The sequence below is a fragment of the Ruditapes philippinarum genome, unplaced genomic scaffold (assembly GCF_026571515.1).
Source record: "Ruditapes philippinarum isolate M1 unplaced genomic scaffold, ASM2657151v2 ctg7417_1_1_1_1, whole genome shotgun sequence".
Taxonomy (NCBI): Eukaryota; Metazoa; Mollusca; class Bivalvia; order Venerida; family Veneridae; genus Ruditapes; species Ruditapes philippinarum.
In genome coordinates this window covers 1-11071 of record NW_026854031.1, presented here as the reverse complement: position 1 = coordinate 11071, position 11071 = coordinate 1, and the positions used below count along the sequence as shown (strand labels likewise).

At 34.2% G+C, this 11071-nt stretch overlaps 1 protein-coding gene and 1 long non-coding RNA gene across 2 annotated transcripts; one reads left to right on the top strand and one right to left on the bottom strand.

The window, feature by feature from the left end:
- Positions 1–2604: 2604 nt before the first annotated feature.
- LOC132738727 (uncharacterized) lies at positions 2605–4010 on the top strand. Its single transcript, XR_009626912.1, has 3 exons — positions 2605–2655; positions 2994–3153; positions 3504–4010. It is a non-coding gene; the product is annotated as an uncharacterized LOC132738727 (long non-coding RNA).
- A 2818-nt stretch (positions 4011–6828) lies between these two features.
- On the bottom strand, positions 6829–10786 carry LOC132738728 (ADP-ribosylhydrolase ARH3-like; the record flags this gene model as incomplete). Its single annotated transcript, XM_060726321.1, is given in 3 exon segments — positions 6829–8670; positions 9060–9142; positions 10662–10786. Coding segments are annotated over 3 exon segments (403 nt in total), but the record flags the coding sequence as incomplete, so codon positions are not given.
- Positions 10787–11071: the final 285 nt, after the last annotated feature.

Here is an 11071-nt window from a genome sequence, read left to right as displayed (position 1 = left end):
TCTCTTATCACCTTTGTTTGACTTACCGTGAAAATTAGAATAATTGATCATGAATTTGCCAAGGATTTCAAAATGAAATGCAGGCGTGATATTCAAAATGGTGGGAGAATCACTAAGAAATGGCGGTCGACGGAAACAGACGAATGGTACTTCGTCAATTTCCGTAATCGCCCAATCGATACAAAACTATGGTGGCTGATTGGTGTCATTCGTGTTTTCGCCCCGCGATCCCGCCAAAGTTTTATTGATATCTCAAGGCCCACCTGGGCATGTGTAACAAATGATTACAAAACAAAGTAAAGTGACATATATTAAAATGAAACCATGGCAATGCTATGAACATATGTACTAAACATAAGAAAAAAAGTAAAATAATAATAATACATTGTAGATCAACATGTATTTAAAATCGGAGAATGAGATCAAAAAGTAAAATTATGTCAATATGTATAATTAAGAACAAACAATAATTACAGAATTTTGCAAGATGGAGTAAAACATTTCATTAACTTCGAAAGTTTAACAATGTTTGGTCTATGAAAATACGAATTGTCTAAATATGTCTTTCTCAGGTAATGCTGGGACATTATCGTATATCCCAGGGTAATGAAAATCATATAAACAGTTAAATAAATAATGAAATTCGTCACTTAACAAGACATTCTTTGACTTCTATCTAATTAAAAAATCCACCTGTTTCAATTTGTCTTCTGTGGTTCATAGATCTCTTTGAAAAAAAAAAAAAAAAAAAAAAAAAAAAAAAAAAAAACGCTATTGCTAAATCTGATGGTAAAATGTTAAAGTATTTTTTAAAACCATATTGAGAAAATCCACATCAAACTCAGAGAATGTGACAAGAAATACGCCATAGAACAAATTTTATCTTTTTAATCAGTTTGCCCAAATAGTTGAGAACTCTGGACTTAAAGGTGTAGATTGCTTTAGTCCGAAAACCAATTTAATATATTTCATTTTGAGACCTCTGATCCGTATAAAATATTAAGAAAATAATGTTCGGTAATACCTACACTCGATTGCATCAAATAAACTCAATTGTAGATCAAATGGTAATGCAACTTTACCAGACTTTGTTAACACAGAAAACATAGCTTTTATAGATCAACAGATTTTTTTCTTGTGCCAATTTTTTTCCCTTTAAATGAAAACTGAACCCCAAGATATTCAAAACAATCTACGATGTCAAGAATGTTACCCTCAAACTCTAGAGGACTGATATTATTCAACCCCCTTTCACTTTTACAGAACACAACAATTTTTGTTTTGGCAGCCCCAAGTATTACAGTAATCAGACGTTGCATTTAATGCTTTTTGTAACTCATTAGGACTTTCAGCTATAATAACCGTATCGTCAGCATAAAGGTACATAAATGATTATAGAATAACTTATTAACATGTTTAAATGACGGAGCAAGATATTTAAGGAATTAAAGCGAAAACACGCTAATTCGCGGGGGCGCGGGGCGAGATTTAATAATGAGCGGTCATTCGCACTGTACCTCTGCTCTTGTATGTACAGAAGTTTCAGTTCCTTGCGAAAGTGAAGGCAACTAGTACTGGTAAACTGCTTGACAGCCTGCCAAGGAACGATGCAGTGGCTGAACTGTGCTCTGGTAATTCAATGTGGCTTACGTGAAAACTACCACCACCACCACATTTAATGGCTATTTATACATTACGGAACAGAACAACCATTGGCCCTGTAAACATGCAGTGGTTGGGCCAACCACGGAAAATCGTCAAAGGAAAATCGTTGTTGGGTCATGGTTGGCCCAACACTAATTAACATGTACTAGAAATGCAGTTGTTGGCCCAACGTCGGACCAACCATAAGTTAACACCAGCGACATTTATGCATTAGCCCAATAATGATAAATATGTACTTTAAAACAGATGTTGGGCCAACGTTTGACCAACGATACATTTTCGTCAAATATATTACTGCACCTGACCCAAAATTTTTTTTTTAAACACATATAATTTTTATGCATGTAGATATTTTACTGTATATAAACAGTACACGACAATGAGTAAAGATTAAAGTTTATAAAGTTTTTTTTGAAGCCATGTTTCAATATTGTCACATTCAAGAAATATAGTCATATAAATTAAATCAGAAATGTATGTAAGAAATAATTACTTTTTGAGTCTAGAAATGACCAAAGCTCAGGCTATGCAGTAGTAGGGGATGTATCTATATAGATCTATAGAAATCTTGAAGATCTGATGTATAATCTAAGGCAATTATACATGTGCTGGAATAACCATCCTAAATGTTTACAATAAACCTCCGGAATCTTCCACTCTAAACTCTAATTAACCTCTGGTTATGTAATCAATGAATTGGATCATTTTGGCACTACCCATCCGTTCCCTCCCTCCCTTGATTTCGAGCTGCGTGGACGTGTTTACAGATATATTTAAATAAATTTGAATTAGACTGCAATTTCTCAACACTGAAACATGTAAGTAGATCTAGAGTTTTTTACTTTAATCTTTAACATGTTTAAAATAAACCCTTCTAATATATTAATGTATTTAAACCTGCTTAAAACCTGTTATACTATCCACGTGACCAGGTCATGTGATTAATACAAAATGGCGGATTGGTAATGGAAAATACTTTGATGTTTTCAGGTAAACAAGTCAGAATGAATTTGATTTTTGTAATGAAATTAAAACCATTTAATTATATCAGTGTTAATCAGCTTAAAATATGATATGTGCATAATTTTACATCTGAATTTATTGTGATAACTGCTAAAAATCTTTGATAAGTTGCATGTTAGTACAAACTGTCAAACTACAATTAGCATTAAGCTCATACAATCTGCTCTGAGTAATAAATAGGTAATTTATATCAATATGTTTGGTAGTGGTATACGAAACTTTGTGTAAATTTAATTTAAAGTGTAACTTCGCATTAAACACAAATTACTTTAACCGACTGCAAAATTGTTTTTATTTCATTTCAGACAGCAAATTTATGTCTAATTGGAGGAGATAGTGTGGAGAGCAATGTTCGCCGTGTTATGTCTCACACTTTGTCTTAGGAAGTTGCCCTAGAATACTACTGGGTTGGAAAAGGCTCGAAAAAACCATTCGAAAAACTTAGACTTAAAACAGTCATATAAGGTTTGTATTTTTACTTTTTCAAAGTTGATTTCACCGGTGCTAAAAATTTATTTTACACCGTGGGTGTAAGATATGACTCTTGTGTTGTAAATGATCATCATGTCTCTGTTTGCATTTTGACAGAATTATGTCTTTTTTTAACTTTAAAATTTTAGGTTAAATTTTTTAATTATGTCAAATATCTCTGTTACTATTAAATCTATTGACTTGTAATTTAAAATATTTCTTTACTATCAAAGTCTTATCCCTTAGCTCTGTTTGCAGTTTTTCAGTTTCATTTGCCTTTAAACTAGTAAATTCTAATTAGTAGTGTATATTCAAATAAAATCAGTAAACTGTATAAATTTCAGATGCTGTAAGAGGAAGTAGACAGGGGTCTACTCATAATGAAATCAAGAAGACAATGAAGGAGTGGCTAAGATATGCCAAGGATAGGGGAGGCGGGCGGAGGAAGAGCTAGACTGACTAAAAAGTTGCAACAACAAAGAGAAGAAAATGAAAATGATATGTGAACAACATTTAGAAATAAATTGTAGTAATTAGAATATTTTATGTTCTTTTATTTTACGGTCTCTCTGAATTCTAGGAGACATGCTGTTTTTGGTCTTGTCATCTGAGGGCCAGCGTTAGTAGTAAGAAACAAGTAATTGGGCCAATGGAGGGCCAACAATAAGGGTAGGAAACAAAGTGATAGGCCAACTGAGAGCCAACTTAGATAGTAGAAAATAAGGCATTGGGCCAACGAAGGGCCAATGTTTATTATAGGAAGCCAGTCAGTGGGCCAACGGGGGGCCAACAATAAGAAGGGAAATCAGTTGTTGGGCCAACAGAGGGCCAGCGATAGGAAGGAAAACCAGTCATTGGGCCAATGGAGGGCCAACGATAAGAGTAGGAATGCAGTCGTTGGGCCAACCATATACCAACCGTTGGCCCAACGTTGCCCCAATTAGCAAATTGACATTGGGCCAATGTTGGCATTATGTGTTGGGCCAACAAAGCAAATGTAATTGGCCCAACGTTGGGCCAACTACTGTCTGCTATCTGGGGGGGCACCACAAGGGCACAGCAATTTTTATTAATTTGTTTCCTAAATGAAAAATTGAAACTGCCGAGCAAACAGTCGACCTAGGGCTTTCTTTTACGAATACCCACTTCTAAATGGACATTACTGCAAACAGCTGTTCCGTTTCGTTCCGCAAAGTATATCCCCTAGGATAATGGTATTCTACGGAACGGAACAAGATATTTTTTTTTTTCTGGACAATGGAATTTTTCATCCTGGTGTATAACAGATACATGAATTAAATACAAATGTACATGCAACCTATTTAAAAAAATGTCTAGGAAATCCTATCGCCATAAAATTTATATATTTAAATGTTTCGCACTTGTTGCAGTAATTTAATATTCATATCCAGTGCACTCCACATAAATACAATGTATATAAAATTCTAAAAAATATTAATAATCATCGCAAAAACGTGTAAATTAATTTTGAATAGCTTGCCAATTATAATTTGAAATTACATGCACTAAAGGAGCTGAAATAACAATATTACAGTCCGCGTTGTGTACAAACCATGTCATTGTGATTCCGTTTTGTTCCGCAAAGTACAAATATCCCCTAGGATAACGATATTTAGCGGAACAGAAAGAAAAAGATTAGTTATTCATAACCATTATCAATTTCCTCCTTTATAAAACTTGTAAAAATTCACGTATTATTATAATCATTCATGATGCAAAAACGAAATAGCAGACTACCTATTCTACTACTGAAGACTTTTAGACATGACAACAAATAAATCAAATACAGCTAGAAATGTGGAAACTTACGGTGGTGTGTGTGTTTTTATTTATCTTGTGTGCACGAGTTACTAAGTCGTGGCCACGAGATAACTAAGTTGTGGGAACGAGATACTATGTCGTGGCCACGAGTTACTAATTATCATTATTACAGCCAGCGTTGTTTACAAACCATGTCTTCAATTGTATTAATTGTGATTCCGTTTCGTTCCTCAATGTATAAATATCCCCTATGACTATTATACTTAACGGAACGGAACAAGATTTGTAACTGCCAACTTACATGTCTCAGAGGTGGAGGAGGAATGATGTCAGACTAAATGTCTTATCAAATCATCAAGGAGAAAATTGCCCGCCCAAAGGTCGAACTCGCGACATCGACGCTCCTATCTATTGGTTGGAAACTTATATAATTTTTGTAAATAAATTAAAAAATAGTGTTATTTCAGCTTTATTAGTGCATGTTATTTCAAATCATATTTGTCAAACAGTAAACATGTTTGTAATTTAATTAAAATTATTGTCCCGCATACGTGGTGCATAAATGTGTGTCCGTTCCGTTTCGTTCCACTCCGCAAATTATAATTGGGGTGTTAATGAGCGACATAGATGCAGCAACCGTCTATCAGGGGTCGCAGTGCAAAAATTGTAGTTAGTTAGTTCCCATGAGTTCAGTGATTTCAAAAGTGATATAAAACTACGTCATCGTATGGTGGTTGATTTTGTACATTGCTCATTGCGTTGTCGATAGCGTATGGTGACTGATTTGAAACGCTTTTGTGCGTCGTGTTGGCGCTAGCGACAACAGGACAAAGCGCCAAATCGCGCATTGTCGGACTTATGTCTTGTCGTCCTGTCGCTAACGATGTACGCCAAAAGGCGCGTTGTCGTGCGGCGTGTTGTCGCGATGTCACATTGTTGCTCGGTTCAAATCGAAGGATTGGCGACAGGGCGACATGGCACCGCATGACAACGCGTCGTTTTTGCGTGCTTCGCTCGAGACAGGACGACAACGCGACAAAACGAAAAGGCGATAACGATATAGGTTGCGTTGTCGCTATCGACAACGCAACGCGCAATGTACCAAATCAGCCACCATAGTACACAGGTGGTGGTTATAGAGAAGTGAGCAATCAACGCACCGAACACATGTGACTACATTAATGATTTTGCTCGATAATCACGAAATTTATGTTCATAATGTCTAGCACCCAAATGTATCATGCACATAGGATTGTATTGATTATTATTAAAACTTACGTCTTATTTTAAGTCGTTTTTTCCGTTTTGAAAACGCATGTTGAAAAACATGTAGCAATATTGTTACGCCGTGCCGGGGAGAGCCTGCTAGTCTCCGGGAACAATTTATACTTTACAGGATGTATATCTCTAGTGACCTTGACCCCAGGGGGCCCAAAAGCAATACCAGCTGGGTCTTCAAATAAGCTTGCTTAATACCATGTTTGATTATATTATCTCATTCCAAACTGTCTATGTCCGGAAACCATTTTTCTCTGTTTAGTAACAGTGACCCTGACCTTGACTTGAGGGGGTTCAAAAGCAATCCAAACTGGAGTCTTCATAAAAGCTTGCTATATATCATATTTGATTATAATATGTCATTCTTAACTCTAGTTATTCTCAGTAAAGCATTTTTCTATTTTTAGTAAGAGTGACCTTGACCCCCAGGGGGGTCCAAAAGCTATACCAACTGGGGTCTTCTCATAAGCTTGCTATATACCAAGTTTGACAAGCTGACTCCCATTAATCCCCAAAACTTCGTTTGTGGGGGTATAATGAAAATTTATTTTGGGTCCCTATGAGAATAATCACCCATTTAAAGTTGGGCAGTACATATAACAACAAGTATTGCAGTATAAAATATATTAAATCTGACACCTGACATGATATGTTAATACAATGTCTAAAATAAAAATATCACATTCCCCATGCTAACAAGGTTAATGAACACCTAATACCTGTATATATCAGAAATAATGACTTTGTATGTTATACCACGAGTACATAGCCCACCCAGTCATCATTTGCCTACAGTCTGTGTTGGTTGCTGAACAGTATTCCGACATAGAAACAATTATTGGAAATTCTTCGATTCACCAATAATTGGTTTCCACAAATTAAAATATACAAATGCAGCAGGAAAAAGGTTAAAGATCTGCTTTTACTTGTAATTTAAAAGATGAACAAATGATTTACATAACAAGTAGACATTGTTTCTGTTATACAGAGTAAAAAAATGAATTAAAAAAAAAACACCACAAAATAGCAGTACATGTTATATAACAAGGCTAAATTTATATAAAAATTAATAAGTGTGCAAGTTCATTAAAGATTTTATCTGATATCAGTTGCTTAGTCCACTTTTGATGAACATATTTTAGTCCTGACGCTAAATGCATCCATATTCAAGTAAATTTTTTTTTCATAACAGAAAAATAATGGGGTGTATAAATATTCTTAAATGGTTTAAATTACTTTTTTAAGGCAACAAGCTATGTACATGTATCATACCATGAAACTGAAATACTGTTAGTCATATATTAAATACTTTGTGTCAAAACTATAAGAAGGATTGCTTACATTAACAGGGCAGCCTTGCCACATGGTATATGATGTCATCACCATATTACATTCAACATTCTTGCCTCCATTCAGAGGAGAAAACAGCTTTACAGACGTTATTAGTTCATAAATTTAAATTAATTAGAGCAAAAGCTAACATGAAAAATTGTTGTCTAAATGGTTCTTTTGTCAAACATACAATTTGGATTGTGTGACTTTTTGCAACAATAAACAATGTTCACAAATACTGCATGTGATACCTTAAAATGATGTCTTACATGTATACCTCATGGCCTGGCCATCCTGAGAAAATAAGTTTATCATTCTTAAGAAATAATCTCAAATGCAAACAACTTTCAGTCCCTAATAAGTTATTATTATGCTGAGGCATGAAGTTCTGTACAGTTAGCAGCAAACTATAAATAGATAAACTTAAAGCACTGTAAAAATTATACAAATATAATAGGCACAAAGGATAAATAATAAAACAATTGGGCAACACATGTGACCTTGTTTATGAAGAATTGCACACATTTTGTAAATCACAAATAAAGTAGACACTCATGAAAATTTAGCAGCAGTAAATTCATTATTTCATTATGTTTAAAGTCATATTGACAATGTAAAAGTCAAATCTCATGTTTCTAGCTTCATTGGCTAAGATGATAAAGTGTCTATTAATAAACCTTTTACCCACCAGTCTACCAAAATCATAAACTATAATTACAGCTAAATCTGTTTGAGGAAATGCATGTTATATCCATATTCCTAATATTGTTTTATCAGTTCTATCTCTTACATGATTTTTTCCAAACTGTTCAAAAAGACTTGAAGCTGTAGCTTTATCAGTGTAAAACAGTTTCTGCTTTGTAACAGATCTTACATGATTTTCATTAATAACTGTTTTGTCATAATGTCATCAAAGAGTTCAATTCAGGTCAAGTTGTATAATAGTTCAGCATCCTTCTGTGCATCTAAACGACCTTCACAACACAGTTGCCATGACGATGGAATACTATCAAGACCATAGTATGCTCCAGCTATTGACCCTGCCATAGTTGCCACGGTATCAGTGTCACCACCCAGGGATATTGCGTATATAATGGTCCTCTCAAATTCATTTCTGCCCTGAAATTTGATAAATTACCAATAGTCTGTACATTTAAGAATTAATAGTTTAATCGTTAAATAATTTAAAAAAAAAACAACCACAACATTATTTCTGAACATCAACTCATCATAAAAAATGTTTATCTCAATTCAATTTTGAAGGAAATTCATTCAGCTTGTATTAATCACTTCCAAATCTAATCATGTGACTAAGAAATGCCCATTAATTATAAGGAAATATTGATTTCACCCCTTTCAGCATAGAACCCTTCATATTTGTGTTTTGAGGCCAGATTTCTTTGCCACAATGCTGACGGTCCCAAAATCAATTAAATATACTAGAATGTGGCATTTTTTTAGTCATGACATGATAAACTGTCAGTTACTATTAATAGTAAAGTGTCTACCTTTAATTCATCAACATGCTGTGATGCCCTCAGGAAGCAATAAATTGCTGCTGGGACAGACTCAAGAGCTGATATAAACACACCTGAAATAGTCATTTCAGAAATTAAACAATCATAAACTCATATTTTCTTTAGATTGAGTTTGTATTAATTCTTAGTCTGCTTGAACTGATAGTGATTAGGTTTTATCACAATTATAAAACTATGCCAGTTAATTCATTCTTGCAGTAAGAACATGCTCTATACTGGTTCTGTCTTAATTTTTATATTGAAATTCTTTCAACTTTAAATTAACTGTTCTAAATAGGGGTAAAACTATAACACAAATTTGGTTGGTTCAGACTTAAACTAAACTTTCTCAACTTGCCACCACACCCAACATTATATACTAATAGTCAATATTAGTCTTATTAATTCCATGTTTTCCTTTCATGCAAGTAGAATCAAACTTTATACATGTAAATGTATATAAATCAATAAAGTGACTTTTTTTTAGTCAATTAAATACACAAGAATGTTGACATGACCATACATCATCACCAGAATAAGTACTGCATAGTGTAGAGTGTAGGACAAAAGCCCCCCCCCCCTGTCTAAAAATGACAAGGTGGACAAAAGCCCCCCCATGAAATTTACACATAGGACAAAAGCCCCCCATCAAAAATACAGGTAGGACAAAAGCCCCCCTCCCCCATCTTTTTTCACATGCACAGGTGCTCAAATTCATTTTTAAATAAAAATGAAAAGAATTTGTTTTAATGTTTATTTATAATGTATATATTGAAGTGATAACAAAGTATATGATAACAGATGAAATAATGCATGCATGCGATACTGAATTCATAGCTTTTCATATACACAACAAGGGTCAGAAGAGTAGTAATGTTTAATCACTTTTGTAAATTTGTAAAGGGATCAAATTAATATCCTTAGCTTTATGTCACCTACATGTGATGTCCATACATATCTTTTAAACACATAAAAAACACAACTTTAATACACTATATGTAAATTTGATTGACCAAGGGGTGGGGGGCTTTTGTCCTACCTTTACTGTTTTATGGGGGGGGACTTTTATCCTATGTGTAAATTTCATGGGGGGCTTTTGTCCACCTTGTCATTTTTAGACAGGGGGGGCTTTCGTCCTGGGGGGGGGGGGGGATAGGCTTTTGTCCATATCCCCATAGTGTAACATGATGCAGTTGTCTCTACATTTTATTCTGTTTCATTAAGCACCTATGACCCATAATAGGATCAATAGCAAATTAATTAGTAAGTTGATCCTGACAAGACAGATAAACAGAACCAGGTTAATCTAAATATTCTTAATATCAAGTTTGTTCATGACCAATCCATCATCAAGAACTATCAAGTCTATTATATCTTCAGAAATGGTAGTCCCACATTTAAGTATGCTACATTAATATGCATAAACTTGCTGAAGCAATACTTAAGGATGATAAATTTAAAGGTACCTCTACTTTCACCTGTAGCAGCCATTTAAAGGAGTTTAAACTTTTAAATTTAATTCAGCCAACTTAATACACATGTGGGTAATACATTACAAATATGTATACTGTTCACATAGAACATAGTGTTTACCTAACTCTTCTCTAATTTCATTTGGATCAGGTATCTTCTCTCTCTTAACAAAGTCCCTTATCTTGGCCAGTTTAGCAGTGTAAGGGAAATCTTCCTTTTCTTCTTCTTTATCTTCTGTTTGCTCTCTGAAGTGTACAGGAAAAATCTTGACTGACCCAAGCATAGACCTAAATTATTCTTTCTTTAAATTCAACAGAATTGGAAAACAGCTTTAAGTACATTGCTTCTTAAATTAACAATTTACAGAGTGGTCAGATTGCACATCTGCAACAGCAGGCACTGCCTTAAAATGATTTCATATTTCTGTCAAAGTCATCAGTAGCATTCAATGAGTTAAATGAGCTTAACTGAGATAAAAGATCCTAAAAACATAAAATTAAATTTTTTTTAGTAGATTAACTAGAGCACGA